A 15477-nucleotide genomic window follows, 5' to 3' on the forward strand; every position below is an offset into this window, starting at 1 on the left:
GTTCCATTCTGATTCTGAGAGAGTACAGTGAATCACTTCCAGGTCTTCCAAGGAGGTCTTCACGGACCTAGTGAGTGAGGAAAAGAGACAGTTCTTGGAATTGATGGCTAGTACAGGAGGATGACCAGGAATGATATAGGAGGAGCATGTGGGTCAAAATCTTTGTAACTGTGTGACAGATCAGTACCCATGATGCTATATGAGAGCCTGCATACTAAAATCTGTACTAAGGTCTGCCACCATCCTTAACTGCACATACTTCACTCATGGTCAAGCAAGACCCAAGTGATGGCTAGAGGAGCAGAGCACACACAGAAAGGACTAACCCAACAGAAATCTGGCAAAAGCCTTGTAGCAACCACTGACCAACCTCACCCTCAGCACATCCTGTCTTCAGCAACCACTGACCAACCTCACCCTCAGCACATCCCGTCTTTATCCGGTATTTCATGCCTTTGCACCTCCCCAACCTTACTGCTACACATTCCCAACTACCCATCCCCTATCCAAGCTAAAAGTCATCAAACTTGGCATGGTAACTGGTCATAGTAGTGCATATCTTTGATCCCAGTAGAGACAAGTGGATACCTGTGAGTTTGAGGCCAGCATAGTCTACACAGTAAGTCCCAAGATAGCCAGAGCAACAAAGTGAGACCATATCTTGAATAATAATAAAAAACAAAAAAAGCTGAGTATTGCACACAACTGTAATATTGACACCAGGAAGCTGGGCCAAAAGAAACAAGGTAGTCAAGGCCACTCTGGGCCACATAGTAAGAAGTCATTTTTAAAAGAGGCCATTCCTGCTGGGTGATGGTGAAGCATGCATTTGATCCCAACGTTCAGGAGGCAGAGGCAAGCAGAGCTCCTAGTTAGAGGCCATAATATCTACAGAGGTCTCCAGAATGATTTCCAAGACATCCAGGGGTACCTGAAGAAGGCTTGTTGAAAACACACAAACAAACAACAACAAAGCCAGCCTGCAGGGTGAGATTGCTTGCAGATAAGGTACCTGCCCCCAAAGGGGTTGACAGTCTATGATTTTATCCCTGGAATCTACATGGTAGAAGGGAGAGAACTGACTCCTGCAAGTTGTCCTCTGACCTCCACACTCTTCTGAAACACACAAAATAAATGGTTTAGAATATAGTGCTTTTAATCCCAGCACTGGGTGTGGGGGCCAAGGTAAGTAGAAAGTAGATCTCTGTCACTGGAAATGGGGGCAGAGTTAAGTGCATCTCTGTGAAATTGACACCAGCCTGGTCTAGAAAACCTATTTCAAAAAAATAAACAAATAACAAAACAATTTGAAACAAAGTTAGGTGCTAGAGCCTAACTAGAGTAGTTAAGAGCATTTGATGTTCTTGGAAAAGATGTGGGTTCAATTCCCAGTACCCACATCATGGCTCACCTGAAACTGTACCTGGGGATCGAGTCAATGATGCCTTCATCTGATCACCACAGTCAAATGATATACAAACCTACACTCAGACACACACACACACACACACACACACACACACACACACACACACACACATGAAATATCAAAACATCTGTATAGCAAAGTTTCCCTATTTCTTCAAAAAGGGCAAACTTTAATGTATGCTCAAAGACTTCAGATATTACCATCATGAATAAACCTGCACTACTCAGATGTACAGTTTTTTTTGTTGTTTTGGTTTTAGTTTTTTTGGTTTTTTGAGACAGGGTTTCTCTGTATAGCCCTGGCTGTCCTGGAACTCACTCTGTAGACCAGGCTGGCCTCGAGCTCAGACATCCACCTGCCTCTGCCTCCCAAGTGCTGGGATTAAAGGTGTGTGCCACCACTGCCCAGCCCAGATGTACAGTTTTTGATTGAATCATTTAATCATATAAATCTAGTTATGAGGAAAATGAAAATATGTAGGCCAGTCAGAATCAAGAGAGGCAAAATGATTCATACTTCATCTTGGCTCCAAGAGAAATGCCTGTTAAGAACTCTTGGAATTTTTCATTCATTCTACAGGATAACATTTAAAAAAAAAAAAAATCATTACATTTAAAGAAAAATTCCTGTGTTTCCTGTATGAGAAATTGTAGGCAAGCTGATGTGTCCATTCACATGCCCGTTGAATAGGGCACAGGCGGGGACCTAATCCAGTTAGTTGTAACAATGTCCTTTTCACTTGTCTCTTCCCCTCTTAGATGAAACACACTAGCTAAGGAAGAAACCAGAAGCCACTTACTAAGTCTCATTGACTTCTAATGGGCTTCTCAGCATGCACCTCTTTGAAGACCACCAACCCCAGGCTAGGCCTGCACCTTTCCATTAGTGATTATGTGAGACTTCTCTCCAAGCCAGAGCAGACATGAAAATGACACCCTGATATGCTAATGACTCAGTACAGCCAACCTACAGGGGCCGCAGGGACCCAAGTACCCGCTAATGTAAAGGAATGAGGCTTTGCTTTGCTCTGCAGAGCATGCATGTCTTTACCCAAGCAGCTGGTCCAGGTGTCCCTCAAGGAAGGAGACAGCATCTAGATGCAGCTTCTGGAGGCGCTCCAGCTTACGGATCTGCAAGGTGAACCTGGTGACGATACGCCTTCTCTTCTCTGGGGAGATGTTCTCTTTGCGGATGTCAGAGAGGACAAGTTTACGCAGGTTCCTCATTTGGCGCAGGTAAGGAGCCAAGTTAACCAAGAAGGATGGACTGCAGGAGGAATGCAAGCCCAGTGTCTGGACACACTCCAGGTTCACCTTTTGTGAAAGCTTCCTGTAGTTTTGATGGGCTGGTGACCAGATCTGAAGCTCATTACAGTATAGCCGTAACAACCCTTTCATCCTATCAGCCCACTGGACGAGGTAGGAGAATAGCCTATTCTGGCCTCTATTCTTGAGATGCAAGTTCACTGCTACTTTTAAGGGATGTGTCATTAGTGTCTTAGAACAGCAAGGATCTGCCTGAGTGGTTTTGGGTAACCAGTCATCGACGGACCCAGACCACACACTCCAATAGTTTTGTCCCACAGACCGTAAATCCAGCACTTCTAGTCTGTGTTTCCTGTGGGTAAAACAGATATAAAGAAGTCTCAGTAGCTAGACAAAGGGAAAACATTTAAAGTGTGTTTTTATTATAGCATTATTTATATAATGGAAATTGACCTTCCATTCTGTCTCACTTTTTTCCCATGTTCCTATCCCACTTCTAGCACTTGCGGAAAGCACGGTAGTCCTTCAGCCACTGCTATATCCAACGTGAGTCCTGCACACACTACAGCCCTTTCCAAGATGGCACAGCAATGGCCCAAACCTCTGTATTTCTCTAAGCAGATGGCATCAGAATTCTGCACCCTATCCTTGCACTCTTCTCCACTGGACTCCCTTCACCTCTGCTCTAGACTTTCTGGGCTACCCTAAGTCTTCCTTACCTGGGGTGATCCTCCTGGATAAGCAGCTTATCAATCTCCTCTAAGACAATTTGTAATTGGGTCTCCAAGTAGGGTGTCCTCTTCTTCAGAACTCCAAGCGGGAGGCGGGGGAAAGGCCAGGAAGACACGATTGTCCTCAGGACCTTAAAATGATTACCATCATAGGCTTGCTTTAACAGCTGTGGTAAGAGTGGTCTGGGTATGTCCGTCAAAGAGGTGATGGCCAAGACCTCATTCCTCAGAAGGTTCTGTACTGCCAGTTCTTGAAGTGTGAGTAAGGGCTTGTTGTTCATCATGGTGGTTCTTCAGGGGTAAAGATCCTGGAGAAGCATATTAAAAAAAAAAAAAGAACATCTATTTTTATGTTAATGCTTAGAAAGCCCTTCTCACCCATCACAGGGCCACAGTCGCTGCTCATTCCACTCCAGGTTCCATTGAGCACCAAGTCATAGTGCTCACTGCTGGTGGCAGTACCTACCTTCTCCTAAGCATCACTGGCCACAGCACACTTCATTCTCACCTATTCCCAGTGGGAAGGGAGTCCTTAGGATTCTGGAACTCCCTGGGGTAGTCTTTCTCACCACTCAAGACCTGTATTGCTGGGAGTGGTGGCACAGACCTGTATTCCCAGGACTTGAAAGACAGGAGGTCTAGAGCTGGAGTGATGGTTCAGCAATTAAGGGTACTTGTTGCTCTTGTAGAAGACCTGGATTTGATTCTCAGCCTTCACATATTAGATCACAACTGCCTGTAACTCCAGTTCCAGGAAATCTGATCTGTTGTTGCACCTTCTCAGACACACATGTGGTGCACATGTATATATGAAGGTAAACTATATATCAATAATAAATTAAAGGCAGGCATGGTGCTATACATCTTTAATCCCAGGAGGCAGAGGTATGTGGACATCTGAAACCAACATGGTCTCCACAGGGAATTCCCTGATAGCTAGAGAGAGCTACAGAGAAACCCTGTCTCAAAAGAAAGATAGGAGAATCAAGAGATCAAACCCAGCTTCAACTACTTTGCAAACTGGACATCAGTTTCTTGCAGAACCAAAAGGCTTCCTCATTTGTGCTAAGTAGTAGCAAATGTGAACCACACCCAGTTTCAGGCATACTGAGTTTTGGTGCCTTGTTCAGGCATCTTGTGGTTAGTTGGAAATGATGTAGAAGGAGAAGCTAACAGATCAGTAATCTCAAACCTAGAACACAGAACTATAACCAATATCAAGAGGTTTGGATATTTTAATTAAGATGGACTCTTTTGTTTTTGTTTCTTTGTGTAATCCTGGCTATCCTGGAACTCACTCTGTAGGCTGGACTCAAACTCAAAGATCCACCTGACTCTCCCTCTTGAGTGCTGGGATTAAATGCATTTGTCCCCACACCCATATAAATTAAGATGTTTTAAACACTTACATGTATGGGCATTTTACCCGTGTGTATACCTATTGATAATGTTACATGTGTTTCCCAGCCTTATGTAATGTTTGTACATATGCATGCATTTATTTTATTAGGCTGAGTCTCATTATGTAGTCAGAATGGAAACTCACTCTGTAGACATGTAGATAGAACAGGCTAGCTTTGAACTCAGATCTGTAGACATGTAGATAGAACAGGCCAGCCTTGAACTCAGATCTGCTTGCCTAACCAGTGCTAAGATTAAAGGTATGGACCAACACGCCTGGTTTCCACCTCCCTCACCCACAGGGTTTCTCTTTGTATTCTAGACTGGCCTTGAACTCAGAGACCCCATCTCAGTAATAATAATAATAATAACAGTAATAATAATAATCCAATTCAGTAAAATATATAGTTTAAAATTTAGGGCCATATAACTTACGCAGTACTGCATTCTCAGCTCCAAAAAGAACTTTAAAAATGTTTGCCTCAGCTGGGTGATAGTGGCACACACCTTTAACCCCAGCACATGAGAGGCAGAGGCAGGCGGATTTCTGAGTTCCAGGCCAGCCTGGTCTACAGAGTGAGTTCTAGGACAGCCAGGGCTACAAAGAGAAACCCTGTCTCAAAAAAACCAAAAACTACAAAAAAAAAGTTTGCCTCATGGACTAGAAAGATAGCTCAGCAGTTAAGAGCACTGACTATTCTTCCAGAGGTCCTGAGTTCAATTCCCAGCAAGCACATGGTGGCTCACAACCATCTGTAATGGGTTCTGATGCCCTCTTCTGGTGTGTCTGAAAACAGCGATAGTACACTCACATAATTGCTTTTTGTTTTTTTTAAATTGTTTGCTTCAGATTTTTTGTAAATTTTTATTTTATATTTTTTTAGACAGGCTCTCTCTTAATGTAGCCCTGGCCTGGAATTCTTTATGTCGACCAGGCTGGCCTCTGCTACCCAAGGGCTGGTATCAAAGGTGTTTGATATCACAGGAGCCTAAGTGGCCCTCAAATAGTAACACACAGTCCCACCCCAACACCCCAACATGACATCCCCATAGCTGCAAAGATGGAATCTTTTTTTCAGCTAACCTTCCCCTCCAATATGCTCAGCCTCCTGAGACCTGGAACAGTTAGGACAGAATTGCATACAGCTGGCCTGGGGGCATGACTCACTCAGGTGAGGGTCTAATGTCCCTCCCATAATGGAAGGTCAATAAGCATGATCAAGCAACCACAGCTGCTCTGATGAAGAGGCTCTTCCTTTTCATCATTCCACAACATATCCCCACTATTTTTTTTTTCTTTCAGATAGGGTCTTTCTGTGTGCTTTGTGCTATCCTCTAACCCATATTCTCTTCCTGACCTGGTTTTCCAAGTTTACAAGCCTGTGCCAAAGTCTTGCTTTAAATGTAATGTGTGGGGGTACATGTCTTTAATCCCAGCATTCCAGAGGCAAAGGCATGATAATCTCATCGGGGCCAGCCTGGTCTTCCTATTGAGTTCTAGGACAACCAGGACTATGTAGAGACTGTCTTCTCCACAAACAATCAAAAAATGTAATGTAAAATAAGCAGAAAGCGGAAATTGAAATGATTCGGCAAGGCCGGGCATGTTTGTAAATACTTTTAACCACAGCAGTGCTTAGAAGGCAGAGGCAGACTGCTATCTTTGAATTCAAGGCCAGGTCAGGGTTACATAGTGAGACCATGTCTCAAAAAAGGGGGGTTGTGGGGATAGAGGGATGACTCAGTGCCTAAGGAAGCTGGCTGCTCTGAGGATTGGGACTGAATTCTCAGCAGCCTCATGATGGCTCACAGCTCCAGTCCTAGGGCTCTTCTGGCTTCACAGGCTCCAGGCAGTCATGTGATACAGAGTGCAGGAAATCACCCATCATGAGTTTCAGGCCAACCTGGGATATATCACTATTTTGCCACAAAATCAGGAAAACATTCAGTTCACCTAAGAGTCTGATTTATGGTCATAACATATCAAGTGCACACACAGGTGTCTACCAGAAACTGGCTGTAGACAGTGCTGAGGTCCTCCAGCACCCCATCCAGCCTAGTTAGATTGCTCAGGCTAACCTAGAACTCCTGGGCTCAAGAAGTGACCTGACCCTCCAACCTCAGTGGAACGGGATTCTAGGTGGCACCACCAAGAGCCTCATCTGAGGAGAAGGGAGCAGAAGTGTCTCAATGGAGGTGAACACTCACCAGATGGGACAGAGCGCTTTCTATGCCAACCAGGGCAAGTGTGACTCCAAGCTCCCAGACAGTTCTCTGGCTCTGCTGAAGCTTTACACCTTACTGCTCAGGCCTCCCCTTCACAGCTGGAACTCCGAATGCAAACTGCTGCTAGCTGATTAGACATTTGAATCTCCACCCAGCAATCCTGTTTTCCTTGTCTAATGTAATTAAAAGGGAAGCAGTGATCTTCAATTGTAAAATTCAAGTGAATTTCAAAACTTTGGGAAATTCACGCCACAAACCCTGAGACTTCCCTGTTAGCGAGCACCGCCTTAGGCGACAGACATAGCACAGGATTTAGTCTGTTTATCTAGACTGAAAACAAAAACCAGACCAAACCAACACCAATACCAAACAACAGGAGACTTGAAGGCACTGGCCTATAGTCCCAGCACTTGGGATGTAAAAGCTAGGAGTAGAAGTTTGAGGACAGCCTGAGCTACATAGTAAGAGGCCAGCCTGGGTTACATGAGACCCTGTCTCAAACACAGAGCCAAGAAGATGGCTCAGCAGGTAAAGACACTGTTAAGCCTGATTGCCGAAGTTGGACTCACATGGTAAAAGGAGAAAGAAAAAACAAAACACCAAAAACAAACAAAAATTCCCTTAAATAGAAATAGAGGCGGAGAAATGGCTAAGTGGTTCAGAGCCGTTGCTGCTCTTCCTAGAGGACCCAGGTTCAGTTCCCACCACTCACATGGCTGCTCACAACCTTCCGTAACTCCAGTTTCAAGGGAACGGACCCTTCTGCAGACACACACACAGTGCACAGACGACACATACATACAGGCAAAACACTCACACACACACACAAAGAGATAAATCTAAATAATAACAAAACCCCAAACCTTTCACTACTATTCTTTGACCTCAAAAGGTTAAAAATATTCCATAGAGAAACATTTCTATGAAGATAGCCATGTCTCCATGTCTTCACTCCACAGAAAGGCACCGTGTAGCCGCTGTCACTTGCATGGCCGCTGTCACTTGCATGGCATTTTTGATTGCTTTCAGACAGGACATTGTTATAGGCAGACTTGCATTTGCTGCTGGATATCAGCAGCTGCTACTGGGTGGAGAATATCTGTTAGTGGGTAGGTAAAGTGCTTGCTTATCTTCAGTCCTCACCACTCAGCTTTGCTGACATTTTGGCTGGCACCTTGAACAGAACAGCTCTTCTATTTATCTGTTGTCCCAAAGTATAGTACTACAGTTTCTTTCTTTCTTCCTTTCTTTCTTCCTTTCTTTTTTTTTTTTTGAGACAGGGTTTCTCTGTGTAGCCCTGGTTGTCCTGGAACTCACTCTGGTAGACCAGGCTGGCCTTGAACTCAGATATCCGCCTGCCTCTGCCTCCCAAGTGCTGGGATTAAAGACGTGTGCCACCGTTGCCTGGCCAGTACTAGTTTCTAAGCCTGAAAGTACAAATGCGGAGTTATGTTTAACATATGATTTAGTTATGGAGGTTTCAGATTTTCTGTCTTTCTTTCTCTCTTTTTCTAATTGTCCAGTGTGGTGTGGTGACATAGGCACCTCAATTCCAGCACTCAGCAGGCAGGTGCATCTGTAGACTCAAGGTCAGCTTTGTTTACATAAGTAAATTTCAAGCCTGCCTACATGGTGAAGGCCTGTCTGAAAACACAACCACCTAAACTACGCATTCCAAGTGCTGTGTGTGATGTCTGGTGGTCAGGTAGGAGTGCAAGGGGACTGTCATTGCATGAGAACCGGTATCAAAGCACATCTTGCACCTTCCACTGTTACATGGGTTCCTGAGATTTCACTCGGGTTGTCAGGAGTGGGCCTTTAATCCCAGCATTCAGAGGTAGGGGTAACTGGACTTCTGTGAGCTTGTTCCAGACAGCCTGGGCTAACACAAAGAAACTCCTTCTTGAAAAACAAAGCAAAATAAAACAAAACCACAAACAAAAGAAATCCGTTTCCATACTTAATCACTTCAACAAGAACAAATGAAATGTTATCTCAGCTGGTTCAAAAACACAAGTTGACAAGATTCATCTACCCATTCATGATTTTCTTTTCATTACCCCGCTCATTCACCCACCCAAAGGCAGTGTGTCCTGTAGTCCAATTCACCTTCAAACTTGCTAGCTGGCCAAGATGATCTTGAATTCTTTTTTTTTTTTTTTTTTTTTTTTTTTTTTTTTTTTGGTTTTTTGAGACAGGGTTTCTCTATATAGCCCTGGCTGTCCTGGAAGTCTCTGTAGACCAGGCTGGCCTTGAACTCAGATATCCGCCTGCCTCTGCCTCCCAAGTGCTGGGATTAAAGGCGTGTGCCACCACTGCCCTGCGATCTTGAATTCCTGATCCACAGCCCCATCTCCACTTTCACCTCCTCAATCCTAGTGCTGCAACCCTTTAAGACAGTGCTGAGAATTGAACCAGGTGTTAGGCATGCTAGGCACAAACTCTATGACCAGACGATGAGTGTTATTGTCTCAGGTAGCCCAAACTGTTCTAGAACTCTGAGTAACTGGGGGTGAATTTTAACTTCTTATCCTCTTGCCACTGCCTCACAAGTGTTAGGACTATAGCTATGTGCCACTACATCTAGCTTTTAGCATTATTTCCATCATATGCTATAAGGCTATATATAAGCAACATATAAAGCTAATTAGCTTAATGTTGCTCTTATAATTCTCTTGAAAAGTTGAGACTCTCAGTTCAAGGTCAAAAGGACTAGATGAAAATTTTAACCTTGAGAAAGTTGGTCAAAAATGTCAAAAGGTTTAAATCATTTAATAAAAACAGGCAGACCCAGATCCTGATGAAACAAGCCTTTCCATTTATCAGAGGGATACTTAGCACTGTCTCAGTAAACAATGTTCATCCTTTCAGGTCTTCATATTCTGGTCCCAGTAGTTAAAATAAAAAAAGTTTTATTTAGCTTTTACATGTGTGTGTGTGTGTGTGTGCATTTGTGCGCGTGCATATAGGGCACCTCTAGAGCCCATAAGAGGGCATTGGATTATCTGGAACTACTGTTCCCAGAGTCATCACCTAATGTGAGTGGCGAGATCCAAGCTCTGGCTCTTCAGAGAACAGTAAGCCATCGTAACCACTGAGCCTCTATTTCTCCAGCTATGGTCCCTTCCCATCTTAAATCTCCTTCTTAACAGCAATTCTGGGGCTTCCAGAAGGCTATTGTACTTTCAAATGACCTGTGGTGTATTTTACCCCCAAATCTAAACATGTGATAATAGACCATCACATAGCTAGCTAGAGTGTCCTGCCTGACATATGCACTGAGCTTTATTAATGGCTTGAGAACAAAAGTTGAAATCCCATCATTCTCGAGAATGCCAGGGGAGTGGGACTGGTGCTAGGTTTGACAGTGGGCCTGAATGGTCAGCTTGTTTACTTTAGTTGGCATGTGGCCAATGTTGTCATTATTCCATGGGGTTTTCTTGGGTCCAATAAGTTCTGGTAGCAATCCTGACTATCTGTGACCTATTTATGCTCAAAAAAGAAACCTTAAACTCAGCCGGGCGGTAATCCCAGCACTTGGGAGGCAAAGGCAGGCGGATTTCTGAGTTCGAGGACAGCCTGGTCTACAGAGTGAGTTCCAGCACAGCCAAGACTACACAGAGAAACCCTGTCTCGAAGAAAAAAAAAAAAAACCCTAAAAACAAAACAAAACAAAAAAAGAAACTTTAAACTCAGAGACCCATGTCTCTTGTATATGTTGGTGATGATGTAAGGCTGGTCTCAAACTCAGAGATCTGCCAGCCCCGTCTCCACAGTGCTGGGATCAAAGGTGTGTACCACCACACCCTGCTGATGTGAGCAGAATTAGGAAAACCCACAGCCACCACTGAAAGATTTACACCTCGGAAAGAAATGTTCATAAAAACATTAAGTGAATAAACTAAAATGTTCATACAAGTGCGATGGTTCACAGCATTAATCGTGGCACTCAGGAGGCTAAAGCAGGCACCTCTACAAATTCAAGGCCAGACAGAAACTTGTTTCATTGTAGGCTTGTATCACAATGTCTTGTTTAAAGATGCTTTCCAATGTTTGTTTTTGGTTTTTGATATGGGATCTGATACAACCCAGCCTGGACTATTTATTTAGATTTGTTTCTTTGTTTATTTTTTGTTTTTTGGGTTTTTTTTTTTTTTTTTCCGAGACAGGGTTTCTCTGTGTAGCCCTGCCTGTCCTGGAACTCCCTCTGTAGACCAGGCTGGCCTTGAACTCAGAAACCCGTCTGTCTCTGCCTCCCAAGTGCTAGGATTAAAGGCGTGCGCCACCACCACCCGGTGTTTATTTTTTGGTTTTTGAGTTTTAGGTATTTCCAATAGCCTTAGCCTTGAGGACCTCCAAGAGCAGAACTAAACCATCACTTACCTTCCTCCATCTTCCTCCTTTTCAAGCAGATCCTACCACCCTGTGCCACCACAGCCAGCTCACTCATCTTAAGACATATGAAGATCATACTTGTTGCTCAGGTTACTGAGTGACTGTAACTTAATATTGGGCTACGTCATGTTCAGTTTAACAGAAATAGTGCAAAACAAAACCAAGTCTTAGGCCTGGTGTGATGGTGCAGGCCTTTAATCCCAGCACCCGAGTAAGAGGCAGGGCCAAGTAGATCTTTGTGAGTTCTAGGCCAGCCTGACCTACAAAGTGATAGCATACATCCATGTCCAAAACAAAGCAAAATCTAAGTCACATGGAGTCTTGTTTTATCATCTTGGGGAAGTAGAATGCCATGGCATGCAGCTAGGGGAAGGCTTTCTGGTACACAGTGCACATTTTATACCAGCTGGCTTGTCATATATGATATGGCTTGAGAAAAGTGGCTTGGATACAGCTGTATGATGATGAACGGACTATCTTTCAAAGCCCCGCATTGGATCCTCGGCCCCAAAGAAGTAAATCTCTTTGATCTAGGTTGTAGGTCACAGACAGTGGCATGTTTGCTGGTAGGTCATTAAGCTGGTTAAAATCTGCCCCTGTTTAGTGTACCAAAACCTTGAAGCTAGTCATAGTAGAGCCAACAAGGGCAGAGGAGACAGAGTTATCCAAGTCACAGGTCTTCATGAGGAATCCATTTAGGTATTTATTTGCTTCACCCCCAGCTGGCCTGAACTATGAAGATTAGGATGGCCTGAAACTCATCAAGATCTATGCATCTGTCTCTCAAGAGGTGGGATTGAAGGCCTGAGCCACAACACCTGACCAGTTTTTGTGTTGGTACAGGAGCAGATCTAGAGGTCATTAAGACCAGTTAGAACACTTTTGCCCAACATAACGCAGTCAACATATTTAATTTGTATGTGTAGGTAAGGAGACAACTTGTGGGAGCTGACTCTCTCCTTCCACCATACTAGTTCTAGAAGTCCAGCTCAGGTCCTACTGAGGGGCAGCAAGCACCTTTATCAAAAGCCATCTTGCTGGCTGAAGCAACTCAGCTTAGGTAAATTAGGCTCCAGAATACAGTTTATCTATCCAATTTTTCTAATAATTTTTAATAGGATAAGGGCAAAGTTAGTACTATTGTTTTCCAAAAATCTCTTTTCAGATATGCATCTGCTCCAGGACTAGCATCTCAGCACTAAGGTGGCAGAAGCAGGCAGATCTCTGTTCTCTTTTTCCCCTACCAAATGGGTCTGGGAATGCCCTCATTCCTTTACCTGCTGAGCCTTCTTCCTACCAGTTCCTTAAATGCTTTCTGGTTACTGTTGTGGCACCAAGCTTTCTACTGAGGAAAGTCCAAGTCATTGTAAAAAGAGGCTAGCTACCACCTGAGTAGGTTGGATTGCTAGCCCTTTGCCTGAGTTATTCCTTTAAATGAGCTCTGCCTTCAGGGGTTCAAGGGTCCAGCAGGTATTCCACATACCTGAAATGTTAAAAAAATCTCTGGATTTAGGAGTCTGACAAGTTAGAAACTAGTTCCTAGTTCTCTCCTCCCCCTCTCCTCTCTCCTTTTTTGGGAGGAAAGTGGGCACGGGACAAGGTCTCTTGGCTGTTCTGGAACTGGTCACCTAGACCAGGCTGATCTGCAACTCACAGCGATCCACCGGCCCCTATTTCCCTAGGGCTGGGCCTGCACACCTGAGTGTCAATGTTCAGATTATAGGCATGTGCCATCAGAATCCCTGTTTGTTTTGTTTCACTTTTTGAGAGTCTCATTTTGCTTTTAGTTTGGATTGCTTGTCCTTTTCGAGTCTTAGTATATAGACTGACTGTCCTTGAACCCATGAGGACCTACTTATCAGTACTAGGATTAAAGGCTTGCACCACTATCACCTGGCTCTTCACTGATTTTTAAAGTTGGAGTCTGGTCTCAAGTTCTCTGTGTTGTAGAGGATGCTCCTGCTGCCTCCACCTCCTGTATATTGAGACTACAGGCATGCACACAACCATTTTCTCAACTGATCTATAACCCTAGCTCTTTATTCCCCTCCTCCCCTCTTCTCTCCCTTTCTCTCTCCCCTCTCTCTTCTCTCTCCCTACTACTCCCTTCTTCTTATCCTTTCTCCATTCTTTTGTAGTTTTTTGGATACAGACTGTATATTAGTCAGGGTTCTCTAGAGTCACAGAACTTATGGTAGTCTCTATATAGTAAGGGAATTTGTTGATGACTTACAGTACGTAGTCCAACTCCCAACAATGGTCAGCAGCAGCTGTGAATAGAAGTCCAAAGATCTGGCAGTTGCTCAGTCCCACAAGGCAAGCAGACAGAGAGAGCCTTTCTTCTTCCAATGTTCTTATATAGGTCTCGAGCAGGTCCCAGATTAAAGGTGTGTGCCACTACGCCTTTAATCCCAGATGACCTCGAACTCAGAGATCTCCCTCTCTTAATCTTCTGGAGTTCATAGCCACTATGCCTCAAGATCTCCATGCCAAGATCCAGATCAGAAACTTGTATCTCCCGGCCTCCAGATTAGGATCACAGGTGAGCTGGGGGGTGGGGGTGGGGGTGGTGGTGGCGCTCGCCTTTAATCCCAGCACTTGGGAGGCAGAGGCAGGAGGATTTCTGAGTTCAAGGCCAGCCTGGTCTACGGAGTGAGTTCCAGGACAGCCAAGGCTACACAGAGAAACCCTGTCTCGAACCCCCCCCCCCCAAAAAAAGATCACAGGTGAGCCCTCAAATTCTGGATTGTAGTTCATTCCAGATATAGTCAAGTTGACAACCAGGAATAGCCACTACAGACTTTTTTTTTTGTTTTTGGTATTTTGAGACAGGGTTTCTCTGTCTCACTCCAGGCCCAGGCTGACTTAGGACTCTTTAGCCTCTGGTTTCAGTTTTTAGAGCCTTTTGGGATTGCAGCTGTGAGCACCAAAACCCAGACTGCTTTTTAAGACTGGAATAATGCTTATGCATTGGTATTTAAAATCTAATTTTGTTTTTTAAAATGTCCCACTTGTTTTCAAAAAGAAAGCAAAATTTAACATATTTTCATATGCATTGAATTAAGAGAACTTCCTTTATAATTTTAGATGGGTACACACACCCATTATTTAAAATCAGTAAACATAATTTTAAAAGGAAACATTGGGGGTGGGGCATCCCTTTAAACTAGTCCTTAGGAGGCAGAGGCAAGGGCATCCTGGTCTACATTAGCAACTTCCAGGCCAGCCGGGGCTACAAAATGAGATCCTGACTCAAAACAAAAATTTTACGAGAATTTTTTAATGTAAACTATAGCACAACTATTCATACCCAATACCATAGGGAGAGAGAAAAAGAGAGAGAGAGAGAGAGAGAGAGAGAGAGAGAGAGAGAGAGAGAGAGAGAGACTATATAGTTCTGCCTTTCCTGGAACTCATCTATAGAGCAGCCTGGCCTGGAATTCAGAGATGAGCCTGGCTCTCCTTTCTGAGTGCTGAGATTAAAGGCATAGGCCTCCATGCTACTCAATGATAGATTTTTTTTTTTTTTAAATACCATTTACTTCTTCTAATGTTAACTTATGTTGTTTGGTCTACCAGCAGATGGCACTCAAATTCCACAGCTTGTAAAGCTTTCTTAAGATCACTAAAGAGCACTAAATTTGTGCTCTGCTTTGGGGCTGAACAGAGATTTAATGGTGGTCACATGTCATAGCCCAGTCTCATCTTGTCCCTGGGTCTGTGCCTTCCTCCATTATCAGAAGCAGAGGGCAAAGGGCAAACTGAACATGGGGAAAGATTGAAGGATGAGGTATACTTATTGATCTCCCAGTACACTAAGCCCTAAATGTGCATCAGTACATTGGCTCCATCATCTAGGTGTGGATTGATATCCTCAGCTGATGCTGACACTAGGGCTCATACTTCACACCCCCAGCCCAAAACCCTCAGGCCTCAGTGGTAATCTTTTACTTAGAGCCACATTTGTCCACAGGCACCTTGTTATTCTTCATCCTTGGACCATAACAGCATCTAAAAACTATATGGGGGG

At 44.0% G+C, this 15477-nt stretch overlaps 1 protein-coding gene across 1 annotated transcript in view; it reads right to left on the reverse strand.

Annotated features, from left to right (window-relative positions):
• Positions 1-6: 6 nt before the first annotated feature.
• The window catches only part of LOC116095656 (PRAME family member 20-like), a gene marked incomplete at its 3' end in the record, with an annotated part of 20089 nt that continues 4618 nt past the window's right edge, over positions 7-15477 (reverse strand). The window contains exons 2-4 of the mRNA XM_031376977.1: positions 3414-3733; positions 2480-3046; positions 7-67 (exon numbers count right to left, since the gene is read on the reverse strand). Of these exons, the coding sequence (XP_031232837.1) occupies positions 7-67; positions 2480-3046; positions 3414-3709 (924 nt within the window). The remainder of the gene's footprint in view (positions 68-2479; positions 3047-3413; positions 3734-15477) is intronic.

Source organism: Mastomys coucha, unplaced genomic scaffold, assembly GCF_008632895.1.
Source record: "Mastomys coucha isolate ucsf_1 unplaced genomic scaffold, UCSF_Mcou_1 pScaffold18, whole genome shotgun sequence".
Taxonomy (NCBI): domain Eukaryota; kingdom Metazoa; phylum Chordata; class Mammalia; order Rodentia; family Muridae; genus Mastomys; species Mastomys coucha.